The sequence below is a fragment of the Lichenostomus cassidix genome, chromosome 2 (assembly GCF_008360975.1).
Source record: "Lichenostomus cassidix isolate B80296 chromosome 2, HeHo_3.0, whole genome shotgun sequence".
Taxonomy (NCBI): domain Eukaryota; kingdom Metazoa; phylum Chordata; class Aves; order Passeriformes; family Meliphagidae; genus Lichenostomus; species Lichenostomus cassidix.
Window position 1 is genome coordinate 151,265,400 of NC_139482.1, and position 19,069 is coordinate 151,284,468.

Here is a 19,069-nt window from a genome sequence, read left to right on the forward strand (position 1 = left end):
AATGAAACAAGAAAAAAAGGAAAAAAAGAAGAAAAAAAAGAAAAAAGAAAAAAAGAAAAAAGAGTGGGAGGAGCGTATTTGTGATGTTGGATGTTGGGATTTTGGGATCGTGGGATTCGGGAATTTTGGGATGTTGGAATTTGAGTGTTGGGATGTTGGGAGTTTGGATTTTGGGACGTTCGCCTTTGGGTTTTGAACACCGGATGTCGGCATTTCGGCATTTCGGCACGTCGGCATTTCGGCATTTGGGGATTCCGCTGCCGGGTCCCCTCCCTCCGTCCCGGGCTGTCCCTGTCCCTGCCGCCGCCAGCGCCGGCCCTGCGGCGAGCTCCGCGGCTCCTCACGCCGTTCCACGCGCGCTTCCCGCGGGAATCCTCCCGGCGGATCCGCCCGGCACCGATCGGGATCGGCAATTGCCAGAAATCTCCGGGACGGGAGGAAGGACTCTGTCCCGCCCCTGCCCGTCACGTTCCACGTTGATTCCGTTTATTGAAAACTTTATTACGTTTTATTGGCGAAAATCCCGAGAAAATCTCCATAAAATCCGAAGAAAGCTCCCCGAAATTCCCGCGAGGAAGTGCCGGTGACGCTCCTGGAATATTCCAAGGAATATTCCGGAAGTTTGTCACCTCCAGGCCAGGATCTCCTCGGTGGCCAGGCGGGACAGGGAGTGGAAATCCAGGGCGAGGTGTCGCCTCCAGAAGCGCCGATCGCGGCCGTAGATCTGCGCCGGGAAACGGGGACTGCCTGCGGGAAAATGTTGGGAATTTTAGGGGAAAACCCCCAAAATTTGGCGGAAAAAATCCCAATTTTAGCGGAAAAATCCCAAATCTAAGGAGAGAAATCCCAATTTTAGGGGGAAAATCCAAATTTTAAGGGGACAAATCCGAAATTTAAGGGAAAATCCTAAATTTAGGGGGAAAATCCCATTTTTAGGGTAGAAATCCCAAAAATTTTGGGGAATCCCAAATTTAGAGGCGAAATCCCGAATTTAAGTGGAAAATCCCAATTTGAGGGGAAAATCCCATTTTTAAGGACAAATTCCAAAATTTTTAGGGAAAACCCCATTTTTAAGAACAAATGCCAAGATTTTAATGGAAAATCCACATTTTCAGGAGTCAACCCCAATTTTTAGGATCTAAACTTTCATTTTTAGGGAAAACCCGTATTTAGGGGCAAAATCCCTAAAATTTTCTCGTGTGAACTCTGGGATTTGGGATGGAATCCAAACTGGTTTCATTCCCGCAGGAGTTGGAAAACCAGGATGGGATTAGCGCTTCCCGCTTGGATTGACCCTCTGGAATGGGATTTTCCCAACCATTTCATTCCCAGGCGGATCCCAACCCCAATCCCAATCCAAATCCCAATAAAAATTCCAATCCCAATAAAAATTCCAATCCTAAACCTGATCCCAATTCAATTCCCACTCCTGATCCCAATGCCAATCCCATCCGATCCCGATCCCAACCCCAATCCCAATCCAACCCCAACCCCAATCCCAATCCCGATCTCAACCCCAATCCCAATCCCGATCTCAACCCCAATCTCGATCCCGATCCCCTTTTCCCAATCCCAATCCTAATCCGAATCCAATCCCAATCCCAATCCCAACCCCAATCCCAAATCGTAATCCAACCCCAATCCGACTCCCAATCCAAATCCAATCCAATCCCAATCCCAATCCAATCCCACTCCCAATCTTAACCCCAATCCCAATCCCAAATTCCAATCCCAACTCCAACCCCAATCCGATCTCAATCCCAATCTTAACCCCAATCCAATCCCAATCCCACTCCCAACACCAATCCCGATCCCAAATTCCAATCCCAGTCCCAATTCCAACCTCAGTCCCAATCCCAACCCAGCCTCAATCCCAATCCTGATCCCAATCCCAAATTCCAATCCCAACCTCAATCCCAATCCCAACCCCAATCCCAAACCAACCTCAACCCCAATCCCAATCCCAACTCCAACCCCAATCCCAATCCCATCCCAACCCCACCTCAGTCCCAATTCCAATTCCAATCCCAATCCCAACCCCAACCCCAATCCTGATCCCAATCCCACCCCAACCCAACCCCAATCCCAACCCCAATCCCAGTTTTGATTCCAATCCCAATCCCAACCCCAATCCCAACCCCAACCCCGATCCCAAATCCCAACTCACCGATCCCATGGAACACCCTGGCGATGGCTCTGCCGGTGAAATCCTCATCCGGATGCGCGGCGAGGAACTTCCGGACGTCGGCGCGGATTTGCTCTTCCCAATCCTTCACCTGCAGATGGAAAAATTTGGGAATTCTCATCCCTTTGCTCTCCCTAATCCCAAAAAAATCCGGGATTTGCTCACTTTCGCCATTTCCCGTTTTTTCTCCTCCTCCTCTTCCTCGTCGTCTCCCTCGGATTCGATCCGATCCCGCCGGAAATATTCCTGGAGAATCTCCTTCAGCTGAGAGCTTCTCCTCTCCTGCTCCTCTTCCGGAGGCTCCGGATGGAAACTTGGGAACGCCACGCTGTGCCCGGGAAATCCACCAATCAGATCCCAGCATTCCGATCCCAACCCCAATCCCGAACCCAAATTCCAATTCCGATCCCAACCTCAATCCCAATCTGATCACAATTCCAATCTCCTTTTCCCAATCCCAATCCAATTCCAACCACAACCTGAATCCCAACCCCAAATCCCAATCCAATCCCAGTGCCAACCCCAATCCCAATCCCAATCTCCAAATCACTATCAATCCCAATCCCATCCCAATCCCAATCCCATCCAATCCAATCCCAATCCCAACCCCAATCCCAGGGAAAATTCCCGTTTTTCCCTCGCCTCTGGAATGCCCGGAAGCAGGCGCAGAGCTGCCGGAGCGCGACTTTTTCCATCCCAATCCCAATCCCAATGCCGATCCCAACCCTGATCCAGATCCCAATCCAATTCGGATCCAAATTCCAATCCTAACCCCAATCCCAATCTCAACCCCCATTCCAATGCCAATCCCCACCCCATTCCCCACTCTAACCCCAATTCTAATCTCAATCTCCAAATCAATATCAATCCCAATCCCAATCCCAATCCCAAATCCCAATCTCAAATCCAAATCCCAATCCCAATCCCAATCCAAATTTAATCCCAAAGCCAATCCCAATCCCAATCCCAATCGCAATCCCAATGAAATCCCAAATCCCAATCCAATTTGGATCCAAATTCCAATCCCAACCCCAATCCCAATCCCAATCCCAATCCCAATCCCAATCCCAATCAGCCAATCCCAATCCCAATCCAACCCCATTCCCATTCCCATCCCAATCCAATCTCAACCCCAAATCCCAATCCCAATCTCAACCTCAATCCCACCCCAATCCCAATCCCACGGAAAATTCCCATTTTTCCCACCTCTGGAAAGCCCGGAAGCACTGCCGGAGCTGCCGGAGCGCCGCCTTTTCAATCCCGATCCCAATCCCAACCCCAATCCCAACCCCAATCCAATCCAATCCCAAATCCCAATCCAATCCCAAATTCCAATTCCAACCCCATTCCCAATCCCAATCCCAACCCCATTCCCATCCCAATCAAATCCCAAATCCCAAATCCCAATCCAATACCAAATTCCAATTCCAATTCCAATCCCAATCCAAATCCCAATCCCATGGAAAATTCCCATTTTTCCCTCACCTCTGGAAAGCCCGGAAGCACTCGTGGAGCTGCCGGAGCGCGGCCTTTTCCCGGGAAATCGCTCGGCCGTGCAGGAACTCGCAGACGGAATCCAATTCCGGCGGCTCGAGATCTCCGACGGCGCGGAAGTGGAAGGAGAGTTCATGGAATTCCACCAGGATCCCGCTTTTCCTGCCTGGCGGAGAGACGGGTGGGATTTTCCAATGGATTCCCGCGAAATTCCGGCTGGATTCCCGTGAAATTCCCGAGAAATTCCCGTAAAATTCCTGTGGAATTCCTGCTGGATTCCCGTGAAACTCCCATGGAATTCCCACTAGATTCCCATGAAATTCCCATGGAATTCCTGCGAAATCCCAACAGAATTCCTGCTGGATTCCTGTGAAATTCCCACAAAATTCCCGCGAAACTCCTGTGGAATTCCTACAAAATTCCTGCAAAATGGGAAATTTCATTTCCCATGAAATTCCCGTGAAACTCCTGCTGGATTCCTGAGAAATTCCCATAAAATTCCTGTGGAATTCCTGCTGGATTGCCGCGAAATTCCCACGGAATTCCTGCTGGATTCCCACAACATTCCCATGAAATTCCCATGGAATTCCTGGGAAACTCCCTTGAAATTCTTATGGAATTCCTGTGAAACTCCCATGAAAATTCCCACGAAATTCCCGTGGAATTCCTGCAAAATCCCTGCAGAATTCCCGTGGAATTCCCACTAAATTCCCAAAAAATTCCCGCTGGATTCCTGTGAAACTCCTGTGGAGTTCCTGATGGATTCCCGCGAAACTCCCATGAAAATCTCCATGAAATTCCTGGTGGATTCCTGGGAAAATTCCCATGGAATTCCCACAAAATTCTCGCTGGAATTTCTGTGAAACTCACAAAATTCCCATTAGATTCCCATGGAATTCCCGTGAAATTCTTATGGAATTCCTGTGAAACTCCCATGAAAATTCCCATGAAGTTCCCATGGAATTCTTGCAAAATCCCTGCGGAATTCCCGCTAAATTCCCACAAGATTCCCACGAGATTCCCACAAAATTCCTGACAAATTCCCGCTGGATTCCTGTGGAATTCCCGCTAGATTGCCGCGAAATTCCCACTGGATTCCGGCGGAATTCCTGTGAAACTCCTGTGGAATTCCTGCAGAATTCCAGTGAAATTCTTATGGAATTCCCGTGAAACTCCCATGAAAATTCCCATGAAATTCCCATGAAATTCCCATAGAATTCCTGCAAAACCCCTGTGGAATTCCCATGGAACTCCCACTGTATTCCTGCGAAATTCCCATGAAATTCCCACAAAATTCCCATGAAATTCCCACGAAATTCCTGCTGAATTCCCACAAAACTCCCATGGAATTCCTGTTGAATTACCACGAAATTCCCATGGAACTCCCGCTGTATTCCTGCAAAATTCCCATGAAATTCCCACACCGGATTCTCCACAAAATTCCCACAAAATTCCCAAAAATCTTCCCGGGAAATCACCTTTCCGGGGATCCCGCTGGAGTCGGCTGAGCTCTCGTTTCACCAGCCGAGATTCCCAACCCATGGAGTCGCTCAGGGCGACGACGTCGAATTCCATGGATCCCGAAATTCCCGAAATTCCCGAAATTCCCGAGGGATTCCTCGCCAGGAGAACCGCCAGAGGAGGAGAACTGGGGGGAAAAATGGGAATTTTGAGGGAAAATGGGAATTTTGGGGAAAAAAAGGGAATTTTTGGGGAAAAAAGGGGGATTTTGGGAAAACTGTGGGATGGGAATGATCGGAATTCTGTTGGAATTCTGGGATTTTGGGAAAAAATTTTGGGAATTTTGGGGGAAAAAGGGAATTTTGGGGAAAAAATGGGAAATTTGGGGGAAAAAATGGGAATTTTGGAGGAAAAATGGGAATTTTGGGAAAAGAATGGGATGGGAATGAATCAAATCCTGTCAGAATTCCGGGATTTCGGGGGAAAAAATGGGAATGTTTGGGGAAAAAATAGGATTTTTGGGGAAAAAAACGGGAATTTTGGGGGAAAAAATGGGAAATTTGGTAAAAAAACTGGGAATTTTGGGAATTCTCACCTCTGCGCCGCCTCACGGAGCTGGCGGGATCCTCCGGAGCAGCGGATCCGGCAGCGGGAATAGGTGGGAAGAAGCAATTCCAAGAAATTCCCGGGATGGAGATCCAGGTAGCACAGGAGAGTCTCGATGGCTGTGGGGGAGAAAGGAAAAATTGGGAATGGGTTTGGGATTTTTGGGGTTTTGGGGGTTTTTTTGGGATTTTTGGGGAGTTCTGGTGGAATTCCCACGAAATTGCCATGAAATTCCTGCGGAATTCCCGCAAAAATTCCCACAAAATTCCCCAAAAATTCCCGTGAGATTCCCGCTGGATTCCCACAACATTCCCGCAAAATTCCTGCAGAATTCTGGCAAAATTCCCACAAAAATTGCCGCAAAATTCCTGTGGCATTCCCAAGGAATTCCCACAAAATTCCCGTGAAATTCCTGCAAAACTCCTGTGGAATTCCCACAACATTCCCGCTGGATTCTGGCAAAATTCCTGTGGAATTCCCACTGGATTCCCAAGAAATTCCTGCAAAATTCCTGTGAAATGCCCACAAAATTCTGGTGAAATTCCCACAGAATTCCTGCAAAATTCCTGCTGGATTCTGGCAAAATTCCTGTGGAATTCCTGCTGGATTCCTGTGAAATTCCCATGAAATTCCCGCAAAATTCCCATGGAATTCCCGCAAAGTTACCGCAAAATTCCTGCGAAATTCCAATTGGATTCCCGCAAAATTCCCGCCCAATTCCCCAAAAATTCCCATGAAATTCCCACAAAATTCCTGTGAAAGTCCCATGGAATTCCCGTGAAATTCCTGCTGCATTGTGGTGAAATTCCCGCGGAATTCCCACAAAATTCCTGCAAAACTCCTACGGAATTCCCATGAAATTCCCTCAAAATTCCCGCTGGATTCTGGCAACATTCCTGTGGAATTCCCATGAAATTCCCACAAAATTCCCATAAAAATTCCAGCAACATTCCTGTGGAATTCCCACTAAGTTCCCCAAAAGTCCCTGCAAAATTCCCACAAAATTCCCACTAGATTCTGGCAAAATTCCTGTGGAATTTCCATGAAATTCCCACAAAATTCCCGTGAAACTCCTGCTGGATTCCTGCAAAACTCCTGTGAAATTCCCATGGAATTCCCGCAAAATTCCCGTTGGATTCCGGCAAAATTCCTGTGGAATTCCTGCTGGATTCTCATGAAATTCCCACAAAATTCTCACTGGATTCCCGTGAAATTCCCACAAAATTCCTGCCAGATTCCTGTGAAATTCCTGCAAAATTCCTGCTGGATTCCCACAAAAATTCCCACAAAATTCCAGTGGAATTCTCGTGAAATTCCCGTGAAATTCCTGCTGGATTCCCATGAAATTCCCACAAAATTCCCATCAAATTCCTGTGGAATTCCCGCAAAATTCCTGCCGGATTCCCACAAAATTCCCACAAAATTCCCACAAAATTCCCACGAAATTCCCGTTTTTTGGAGGTTGATTCCCGAGGTTTTTTCACCTTCCTCCCGCAGATCCAAAGATTCCACGATTTCCCGGATGGGGATGGATCTCTCGTGGCCGTGGCAGATCCGACGGTTTTCCCGCTTTTCCGGGTTTTCCTTGTCCAAAAATTCCGGGATTTTGGGATTTTCTGGTTCTCTGCCCTGAGGAGAATCCGGAATTTTGTTTGGGGTATTTTGAGTTTTCCCTAAAATTTGTAATTCCCAATGAAATTTAAAAAATTCCCAACAAAATTGCCAAAAATTCCCCCAAAAATTCCCAAAAATTCCCAATGAAATTCTCAATGAAATTGTCAAAAAATTCCCAATGAAATTCCAATGAAATTCCCCAAAAATTCCCAATGAAATTCCCCAAAAGTTCCCAATGAAATTCCCAATGAAATTCCCAAAAATTCCCAAAAAATTCCAAAGAAATTCCCAAAAATTCCCAAAAAATTCCCAATGAAATTCCCAAAAATCCCCAAGAAATTCCCAAAAATTGCCAATGAAATTCTCAATGAAATCATCAAAATTCCCCCAAAAATTCATTAAAGCTCCCAAATTCCAAAAAATGCCCAATGAAATTCCCGAGAAATTACAAAAATTCCAATGAAATTACCAATGAAATTCCCAAAAATTCCCAATGAAATTCGAATGAAATTCCCAAGAAATTCCCAATGAAATCCCCAAAAATTCCAAAGAAATTTCCAATGAAATTCCCCAAAAGTTCCCCAAAAATTCCCAAAATTTCCAATGAAATTCCCAAAAAATCCCAAAGAAATTCCCAAAAATTCCCAAAAAATTCCCAATGAAATGCCCAAGAAAATTCCAAATGAAATTCTAATGAAATTCCCAAAAAGTTTCCAATGAAATTCCCAAAAATTCCAATGAAATTCCCAATGAAATTCCCAATGAAATTCCAATGAAATTCCCAAAAATTCCAAAGAAATTCCCAAGAAAATCCCCAAAAATTCCAAAAATTCCCAACGAAATCACTCAGAAAATTCCAAAGTTTTTTAGGAAGTTGGGAATGGGATCCCAAAATTCCCAAAAAATTCCCAATGAAATTCCCTTGAAATTCTCTCAAAATTCCCAACAAAATTCCCAAAAAATTCCAAAAATTCCCAATGAAATTCTCAAGAAATTCCCAACAAAATTGCTCAGAAATTCCCAAGTTTTCGGGAAGTTGGGAATGGGATCCCAAAATTCCCTCATTCCCAATGAAATTCCCAAGAAATTCCCCAAAAATTCCCAATGAAATTCCAAAAAATTCCAAAAAAATTCCAAAAAAATTAATAAAAATTCCCAATGAAATTCCAAGAAATTCCAAAAATTCCAAATGAAATTTCCAAAAAATTCCCAAAAATTCCCCAAAAATTCCCTCATTCCCAATGAAATAATCTGGAAATTCCAACGTTTTTAAGAAGTTGGGAATGGAATCCCAAAATGCCAAAAATTCCCAAAAAATTCCCAATGAAAAATCCCAAAAATTCACAATGAAATACCCAAAAAATTCCCCAAAATTCCCCAAAAAATCCCCAAAATTCCCCAAAAATCCCCAAAGAAATTCCCAATGAAATTCCCAAGAAATTCCCAAAAAATTCCAAAAAATTCTCCCAAAAATTCCCCAAAATCCCCAAATATCCCAAAAATCACCAAAAAAAATCACAAAACCCCCAAAATCCCAAAAATTCTCCCAAAAATCCCCAAAATCCCAAAAAAATTCCCAAAAATCCCCAAAAAATCCCCAAAATCGAAAACCCCAAAAAAAAAAAAAAATTCCAAAAAAATCCCCAAAAATTAAAGAAAAGATTCCCAAAAAATCCCAAAAATCCCCAAAAAATCCTCCCAAAATCCCCCCAAAAATCCCCAAAAAATCCCCAAAAATTCCCAAAAAATTGCCAAAAATTCCAAAAAAATCCCCAAAAATTAAAAAAAAATCCAAAAAAATCCAAAAAAATTCCCAAAAATCCCCCAAAAATCCCCCAAAATTCCCAAAAAATCCTAAAAAAATCCCCAAAATTCCCAAAAATTCCACCAAAAAATCCCCAAAATATCCAAAAAAATTCCAAAAAATCCCCCAAAAAATCCCAAAAAATCCCAAAAAATCCCCAAAATTCCCAAATTTCCCCACCAATCCCAAAAATTCCCAAAATCCCCAAAAAATCCCCAAAAATCCCAAAAAATCCCAAAAATTCCCAAAAATTCCCCAAAAATTCCCAAAAAATCCCCCAAAAATCCCAAAAATCCCCAAAAAATTCCCCAAAAATTCCCAAAAATCCCCCAAAAAATCCCCAAAATATCCTCAAAAATTGCCAAAAAATTAAAAAAAATCCCCCAAAATTCCCCAAAAACTCCCCAAAAACACCCCCAAAAATCCCCCAAAACCCCCAAAATTCCCACCTTTTCCCCACCAATCCCAAAAACCCGGAATATTCTCCCCACCTGGGCGAATTCCCGAATTTTCCCGTGGATCTCCCGACATTTGCAGGGAAAGAAAACCTTCTGGATCAACTTCTTGACGGAGAGGAAATCCACGGAATCTGCCAGGATGTGACGCCGAAGCTCCGGCAGGTCCTGACCCTGCGGAAAATCCATGGAAAATCCATGGAAAAATCCCAAAATTCCGGGATTTTCCCAAAAATTCCCGGTAGAAAAACCCCAAAATCCCATTTTTCCCCCCCCAAAAAAATCCGGAAAATCCATTAGAAAATCCCGGAAATCCATGGAAAAATCCCAAATTCCTGTTTTTTCCCCCAAATTCCTGTTTTTTCCCCCCAAAATTCCCAGCGGAAATCCATGGAAAAACTCCAAAAATCCATGGAAAAATCCCAAAATTCCAGGATTTTCCCAGAATTCCCAGCAAAAATCCACAGAAAAACCCCCAAATTCCCATTTTTTTCCACCCAAATTCCCAGCAGAAATCCATGGAAAAATCCCACAAATCCACAGAAAAAACCCAAATTTCTGGGTTTTTCCCAAAAAATTCCCCTTGAAATCCATGGAAAAATGCAAAATATCCATGGAAAAACCTCAAATTTCCAGTGGAAATCCATGGAAAACCACAAAAAATTCATTGAAACAACCCAGAAAATCCATGGAAAAACTCCAGTAATCCATGGAAAAACCTGGAAAATCCGTGGAAAACCCCCAAATTTCATGGATTTTCCACAAAAATTCCCGGTAGAAAACCCCCAAAATCCCATTTTTTCCCCCCAAAATTCCCATTTTTTTCCCTAAATTCCTGTTTTTTTCCCCCAAAATTCCCATTTTTTCCCCTAAATTCCTGGTTTTTTTCCCTAAATTCCCATTTTTTTTCCTAAATTCCTGTTTTTCTCCCCAAATTCCCAGTGGAAAAACCCCAAATTCCCTTTTTTTTCCCCAAAATTCCAGTGGAAATCCATGGAAAAACCCGAAAAATCCATGGAAAAATCCCAAAATTCCGGGATTTTCCCAAAAATTCCCCTTGAAATCCATGGAAAAACCTGAAAAATCCATGGAAAAATCCCAAAATTCCGGGATTTTCCCAAAAATTCCCAGTAGAAAAACCCCAAAATCCCATTTTTTCCCCGCAAAATTCCCATTTTTTTCCTAAATTCCTGCTTTTTTTCCCCAAAATTCCCATTTTTTTTCCTAAATTCCTGTTTTTTTCCCCAAATTCCCAGTGGAAAAACTCCAAATTCCCGTTTTTTTCCCCAAAATTCCAGTGGAAATCCATGGAAAAACCCCAAAAATCCATGGAAAAATCCCAAAATTCCGGGATTTTCCCCAAAATTTCCCAGCAGAAATCCATGGAAAAATGCTGAAAATCCATGAGAAAATCCCAGAAATCCATGGAAAAATCACAAATTTCCAGGATTTTCCCAAAAATTCCCAGTGGAAAACCCCCAAAATTTACGGAAAAACAGAAAATCCATGGAAAAACCCCAAATTCCCATTATTTTTCCCAAAATTCCCAGTGGAAAAACCCAAATTTCTAGGATTTTCCCAAAATTTCCCAGTGGAAATCCATGGAAAAACACAGAAATTCATGAAAAAACCCAGATATCCATGGAAAAACATGGAAAATCCATGGAAAAACCACAAATTCCTGGGTTTTCCCCCCAAATTCCCATTGGAAAAATCCCCAAATTCCCGTTTTTCCCCCTAAATTCCCAATGGAAAAACTCCAGAAATCCATGGAAAACCCTGGAAAATCCACAGAAAAACCTCAAATTTCTGGGATTTTCCCAAGAATTCCCAGCGGAAAAACCCCAAATTCCTGTTTTTTCCCCCAAATTCCCAGCGGAAATCCATGGAAAAACTCCAAATTCCCATTTTTTTTTCCAAAATTCCCAGTGGAAAAACCCCGAAAATCCACGGAAAAACCCCAAATTTCATATTTTGCCAAAAATTCCCAGTGGAAAAACCCCAGAAATCTACAGGAAAACCTCAAAATTCCCAGTTTTTTCCCCAAATTCCCAGTGGAAAAACTCCAAATTCCCTTTTTTTTCCCCCAAAATTCCAGTGGAAATCCATGGAAAAACCCCAAAAATCCATGGAAAAAGCCCAAAATTCTGGGATTTTCCCAAAAATTCCCGGAAGAAAAACCCCAAAATTCCATTTTTCCCCCCAAAATTCCCATTTTTTTTCCTAAATTCCTGTTTTTTTTCCCCAAAATTCCCATTTTTTTCCTAAATTCCTGTTTTTTTTCCCCAAAATTCCCAGTGGAAAAACTCCAAATTCCCGTTTTTTTCCCCAAATTTCCAGTGGAAATCCATGGGAAAACCCGAAAAATCCATGGAAAAATCCCAAAATTCTGGGATTTTCCCCAAAATTTCCCAGCAGAAATCCATGGAAAAACTCAGAAATCCATGGAAAAAGACCAAATTTCCAGGATTTTCCCAAATTTCCAGCGGAAATCCATGAAAAAACGTAAAAAATTAATGGAAAAATGCAAAAAATTCATGGAAAACCCCAAATTGCATGGATTTTCCCGAGAATTCCCAGCGGGAATCACCAGAAAATCTATGGAAAAAACCTCAAATTTTCGGGATTTTCACAAAATTCCCAGTGGAAAACCCACAGAAATCCCATTTTTTTTCCTCCAAATCTCCAGGATTTTTCCCAAAATTCCCATTTTTTCCCCAAAATCCCCATTTTTCCCCCCAAAATCCCCACCTGTGGCTCCAGGAAGAGGTGACACTTTTCTCCCAAAATTCACTTTTTTTCCCCCCAAATTCTCAGTTTTTTCCCCCAAAATTCCCATTTTTCCCCCCAAAAACCCCACCTGCAGCTCCAGGAACAGGTGACTATTTTTCTCCCAAAATACCCAAAATTCCCATTTTTTCCCCCGAAATTCCCATTTTTTCTCCCAAATTATCATTTCTTACCCTCAAATTCCCATTTCTTTCTCCAAAATTCCCATTTTTTCCCTCCATGAATTCCCAATTTTTTCCCCCAAATTCTCATTTTTTCCCCCAAAATTCCCATTTCCCCCCAAATCCCCATTTTTCCTCCCAAAATTCTTGGGTTTTTTACCCCAAATTCCCATTTTTTTCCTCCAAATTCCCATTTTTTTCCCAAAATTCCCATTTTTCCCCCAAATTGCCATTGGAAAATCCCCAAAATTCCCATTTTTTCCCCCCCAATTCTTGATTTTTCCCCAAAATCCCCATTTTTCCCCCCAAATCTCCAGGATTTCCCCCAAAATCCCCATTTTTCCCCCAAAATCCCCACCTGTGGCTCCAGGAAGAGGTGACACCTCGCAAAACCCCAAATTTCCAGGATTTACCCAAGAATTCCCAGCAGAAAAAACCCCAAATTCCCATTTTTTTCCCCCAAATTCCCTTTTTTCCCCCAAATTCCCATTTTTTTCCCCAAATTCCCATTTTTTCCCCAAATTCCCATTTTTCCCCCAAATTCCCTTTTTTTCCCCCAAATTCCCATTTTTTTCCCCAAATTCCCATTTTTTCCCCAAATTCCCATTTTTCCCCCAAATTGCCATTGGAAAATCCCCAAAATTCCCATTTTTTCCCCTCAAATTCCCCCAAAATTCCCATTTTTCCCCCAAAATCCCCATTTTCCCCCAAACCCCACCTGGGGCTCCAGGAAGAGGTGACACTTTTCTCCCAAAATTCCCTTTTTTCCCCCCAAAATTCCCATTTTTCCCCCCAAATTCTCAGTTATTTCCCCCAAAATTCCCATTTTTTCCCCCCAAATCCCCATTTTTCCTCCCAAATCCCCAGGATTTTTCCCCAAATCCCCATTTTTCCCCAAATCCCCATTTTTCCCCCAAACCCCACCTGTGGCTCCAGGAACAGGTGACTATTTTTCCCCCCAAATTCCCATTTTTTTCCCCCAAATCCCAAATTCCCATTTTTTTCTCCCAAATTCCCATTTTTTCCCCCAAATTCCCATTGGAAAATCCCCAAAATTCCTGGTTTTTTTGCCAAAATTCCCATTTTTTTCCCAAAATTCTTGGGTTTTTTCCCCAAAAATTCCCATTTTTCCCCCCAAATTCCCTTTTTTCCCCCAAATCTCCAGGATTTTTCCCAAAATTCCCAGGATTTTTTCCCGAAATTCCCATTTTTTCCCAAAATCCCCATATTTCCCCCAAAATCCCCACCTGTGGCTCCAGGAGCAGGTGACACTTTTCTCCCAAAATTCCCATTTTTTCCCCAAAATTCCCATTTTTCCCCCCAAATCCCCATTTTTCCCCCCAAAATCCCCATTTTTTTCCCGAAAATCCCCATTTCCCCCCAAAATCCCCATTATTTCCCCCAATCCCCACCTGTGGCTCCAGGAGCAGGTGACATTTTTCCCCCCAAATTCCCTTTTTTCCCCCCAAATCTCCAGGATTTTTCCCAAAATTCCCAGGATTTTTTCCCGAAATCCCCATTTCTTCCCCCAAAATCCCCATTTTTTTCCCCAAATTCCCATTTTTCTCCCCAAATTCCCATTTTTCTCCCCCAAATTCCCATTTTTTCCCCCCAAATCCCCATTTTTCCCCAAAATCCCTGGATTTTCCCCAAACCCCACCTGTGGCTCCAGGAGCAGGTGACATTTTTCCCCCCAAATTCCCTTTTTTCCCCCAAATCTCCAGGATTTTTCCCCCAAAATTCCCATTTTTTTCCCCAAAATTCCCATTTTTTCCCCCAAATTCCCCAAAATCCCCATTCCCCCCAAACCCCACCTGTGGCTCCAGGAGCAGGTGACACCTCGCAAAACCCCAAATTTCCTGGATTTTCCTAAAAATCCATGGAAAAACCCCAGAAATCCATGGAAAAACCCCAAATCTCCAGGATTTTCCCCAAAATTCCCAGTGGAAAACCCCAAAATTTCATGGAAAAATCTGGGAACTCCATGGAAAAACCCCAAATTTCATGGAAAAACCCCAGAAATCCCATTTTTTCCCCCAAATTCCCATTGGAAAATCCCCAAAATTCCCATTTTTCCCCCCAAATCCCCATTTTTTCCCCCCAAATTCCCATTTTTTCCCAAAATCCCCATTTCCCCCAAACCCCACCTGTGGCTCCAGCAGCAGGTGACACCTGGCCTCCATCCCGTCCCTGCCGGCTCTGCCGATCTGCTGCACGAAACCCTCGAAGTTGGCGGGAAGGTTGAAGTGGATGATTCCCCGCAGAGCCGCGACGTCCAAGCCCATCCCCAGCGCCACCGTCGCCACCAAAATCCGGATCTTCCCACCCACGAAATCCCGCTGCAGCCGCCGGCGAGCGCCGCTGGCCAACCCGGCATGGTAGCATTCCGCCACGGAGGGAAAGTTTCCTGAAAAAATACCAAATTTAGGTGAAAAAATCCCAAATTTAGGTGAAAAAATCCCAAATTTAGGAGAAAAATCCCAATTTTTAGGGAAAAAAGTGGAATTTTTAGCGAAAAAAATCCCAATTTTTAGGGGAAAAACTGGAATTTTTAGCGAAAAAATCCCAATTTTAGGGGAAAAAAATCCCATTTTGAAGGGAAAAAAGTGCCATTTTTAGGGGAAAAAAATCCCATTTTTAGGTGAAAAAATCCCATTTTTAGGGGAAAAAAAATCCCAATTTTTAGGAGAAAAATCGGAATTTTAGGGAAAAAATCCTATTTTTAGGGGAAAAAAGTCCCAATTTTAGGGGAAAAAAATCCAATTTTTAGTAGCAAAAAATCCCATTTTTAGGGGAGAAATCTTGTTTTTAGGGGAAAAAAAATCCCAATTTTGGGGGGAAAAATATCTATTTTAGGTGAAAAAATCCGAAATTTAGAGAGAAAAATCAGAATTTTAGGGGAAAAAAATCCCAATTTTAGGGGAAAAACTGGAATTTTTACCGAAAAAAATCCCAATTTTTAGAGGAAAAAAATCCCAATTTTTAGGGAAAAAAAATCACAATTTTTAGGGCCAAAAATCCTATTTTTAAGGGAAAAAACCCACAATTTTTAGGGGGAAAAATCCCAATTTTTAGGGAAAAAAACCTAGTTTTAGGGGAAAAAATCCAATTTTTAGGGAAAAAAAATCCCAATTTTTAGGGAAAAAAATCACATTTTTAGGGCAAAAAAATCCCAATTTTAGGAGAAAAAAATCCCAATTTTAGCGGAAAAATCCGAAATTCAAGGAGAGAAATCCCATATTTAGGGGAAAAAATCCCAAAATTAGGAGAAAAATTTCCAAATTTAGTGGAAAAATCCCAAATTTCTTGTAGAAAAGTCCCCAATTGGGCACACTGGGATCTCTCCAAGCCCATCCCCAGCGCCACCGTCGCCACCAAAATCCGGATTTTCCCACCCAGGAATTGCCGCTGCAGCCACTGGCGAGCGTTTCCTGAAAAATTGGGAATTTTGGGGGGGAATCCCATTTTTGGGGAAAAAAATCTGAAATTTAGGAGAAAAATGCAAATTTTAGGGGGAAAAAATCCCATTTTTTAAGGGAAAAAAGTCCCAATTTTAGGGGAGAAAATCCTGTTTTTAGGGGACAAAATCCTATTTATAGGGGAAAAAGTCCCATTTTTAGGGGAGAAAAATGCAAATTTTAGGGGAAAAAATCCCAATTTTTAGGGGAAAAAAATCCCATTTTTAGGGGAAAAAATCCCATTTTTGGGGGGAAAAAAATCCCATTTTTTGGTGAAAAAATCCAAAATTCAGGTGAAAAAACCCAAAATTTAGGGAGAAAAATACTATTTTTAGGGAAAAAAATCCTATTTTTAAGGGAAAAAAGTGCGAGTTTTAGGGGAAAAAAAATCCAATTTTTAGGGGAAAATTTCTTGGTTTTAGGGGAAAAAATCCAATTTCTCGGGAAAAAATCCCAAATTCAGGGAGAAAAATTCTATTTTAAGGGAAGAAAATCCCATTTTTAAGGGAAAAAAGTGCCATTTTTAGGGGAAAAAAAATCCCATTTTTAGGGGAGAAAATCCTATTTTTAGGCGGCAAAAACTATCTATTTTAGGTCAAAAAATCCAAAATTTAGGGGAAAAATCCCAATTTTTAGGGGTAAAAAATCCCAATTTTAGGGGAAAAAATCCCATTTTTAGGGGGAAAAATCTTGTTTTTAGGGGAAAAAATGCCAAATTTTAGGGGGAGAAATCTGAAGTTTAAAGGGAAAAAATCCCATTTTTAGGTGAAAAAATCCGAAATTTAGGAGAAAAAATCCCAATTTTACTGGAAAAATCTGAAATTCAAGGAGGCAAATCCCAATTTTAGGGTAAAAAAATCCCAAAATTAGGGGAAAAATCCCAAATTTAGGGACACCCCGCGTGGGAGCATTCCGCCAGGGAGGGAGAGATTCCTGGAAAAATCCCAAATTTAGGTGAAAAAATCCCAAATTTAGGTCAAAAAATCCAAAATTTAGGTGAAAATATCCGAAATTTAGGTGAAAAAATCCGAAATTTGGGTGAAAAAATCCCAATTTTTAGAGGAAAAACCGGAATTTTTAGCGAAAAAATCCCAATTTTTAGGGGAAAAAAATCCCATTTTTTGGGGAAAAACGACCCAGTTTGAGGGGGAAAAATCCAAATTTTTAGGGGAAAAAATCCTATTTTTAGAGAGAAAAATCCCAGTTTTAGGGGAAAAAATCCCATTTTTGGGGGAAAAAAAATCCCATTTTTTGATGAAAAAATCCAAAATTTAGGTGAAAAAATCCAAAATTCAGGGAGAAAAATCCTATTTTTAGGGTAAAAAATCCTAATTTTTAGGGAAAAAATCCTAATTTTAGGGGGAAGAAAATCCCATTTTTAAGGGAAAAAAGTGCGAGTTTTAGGGGAAAAAAATCCCAATTTTAGGGCAGAAATCTTGTTTTTAGGGGAAAAAAACAATCCTAATTTTAGGGGAGAAAATCCTATTTTTAGGGGAAAAAATCCTATTTTTAGCGAAAAAAATCCCAATTTTTAGGGGAAAAAAATCTCATTTTTAGGGGGAAAAATTCCAATTTTTAGGAGAAAAAATCCCAGTTTTAGGGGAAAAAAATCCTATTTTTAGGGGAAAAACCAGAATTTTTAGCGAAAAAATCCCAATTTTTAGGGGTAAAAAATCCCATTTTTAGGGAGAAAAATCCTATTTTTAGGGAAGAAAATCCCATTATTATGGGAAAAAATCCCGTTTTTTGGGGAAAAAAATCCTATTTTTAGGGGAAAAAATCCTATTTTTAGGGGAAAAAAATCCCAATTTTAGGGGAAAAAATCCAATTTTTAGGGTAAAAAATCAAAATTTTAGGGGAAAAAATCCTATTTTTAGGGGAAAAAAGCGCCAGTTTTAGGGGAGAAATCTGATATTTAAGGGAAAAAAAATCCCAATTTTAGGGGAAAAAATCTGATTTTTAGGTGAAAAAATCCAAAATTTAGGTGAAAAAATCCAAAATTTAGGTGAAAAAATCCAAAATTTAGAGAGAAAAATCAGAATTTTAGGGGAAAAAAATCCCAATTTTAGGGGAAAATTCCCAATTTTTAGCGAAAAAATCCCATTTTTAGGGAAAAAAAATCCCAATTTTTAGGGGAAAAAATCCGATTTTTAGGTGAAAAAATCCAAAATTTAGGGGAAAAAATCCCATTTTTAAGGGAAAAAACCCACAATTTTTAGGGTAAAAAATCCCAATTTTTACAGGAAAAAGTCCTATTGTTAGGGGAAAAAATCCAAGTTTTAGTAGCAAAAAATCCCATGTTTAGGGGAGAAATCTTGTATTTTGGGGAAAAAAAATTCCAATTTTTAGGGGAGAAAATCCCAATTTTTAGGAGAAAAAATCCAATTTTTAGGTGAAAAAATCCAAAATTTAGATGAAAAAATCCAAAATTTAGGAGAAAAATCCCAATTTTTAGGGAAAAAATCCCATTTTAGGGGAAAAAAATCCCATTTTTTGGTGAAAAATCCCACAATTTTTAGGGGAAAAAATCGTGGTTTTAGGGGCAAAAAATGTGTATTTTAGGGGAAAAATCCAAAATTTTTTGAGAAAGAATCACATTTTTAGGGGAAAAAAGTGCCAATTTTTAGGGAAAAAAAATTCCCAATTTTAGGGAAAAAATCCCAATTTTAGGGGAAAAATCCGAAATTTAGGGAAGAAAATCCCATTTTTAGGGGAAAAAATCCAATTTTTAGGGTGAAAAAAATCCTATTTTTAGGGGAAAAAATCCTATTTTTAGTAGCAAAAAATCCCATTTTTAGGGGAGAAATCTTGTTTTTAGGGGAAAAAAAATTCCCAATTTTAGGGGAGAAAATCCCAGTTTTAGGTGAAAAAATCCGAAATTTAGGGATAAAAATCCAATTTTTAGGGAGAAAAATACCATTTTTAGGGGAAAAAAATCAAATTTTTAGGGAAGAAAATCCCATTTTTAAGGGAAAAAAGTGCCAATTTTAGGGGAAAAAGTCCCAATTTTTATGGGAAAAATCCTATTTTTAGGAGAAAAA

General features: G+C 41.0%; 1 protein-coding gene across 1 annotated transcript in view; it reads right to left on the reverse strand.

Moving 5' to 3' along the window:
* Positions 1-625: 625 nt before the first annotated feature.
* RECQL4 (RecQ like helicase 4) overlaps positions 626-19,069 on the reverse strand; it is an 89,407-nt gene continuing 70,963 nt past the window's right edge. Inside the window, exons 7-15 of the mRNA XM_085049870.1 lie at positions 14,718-14,977; positions 9,656-9,793; positions 7,231-7,375; positions 5,736-5,865; positions 5,158-5,327; positions 3,671-3,845; positions 2,351-2,513; positions 2,168-2,276; positions 626-747 (exon numbers count right to left, since the gene is read on the reverse strand). Coding sequence (XP_084905996.1) covers positions 626-747; positions 2,168-2,276; positions 2,351-2,513; positions 3,671-3,845; positions 5,158-5,327; positions 5,736-5,865; positions 7,231-7,375; positions 9,656-9,793; positions 14,718-14,977 — 1,412 coding nt within the window. The remainder of the gene's footprint in view (positions 748-2,167; positions 2,277-2,350; positions 2,514-3,670; positions 3,846-5,157; positions 5,328-5,735; positions 5,866-7,230; positions 7,376-9,655; positions 9,794-14,717; positions 14,978-19,069) is intronic.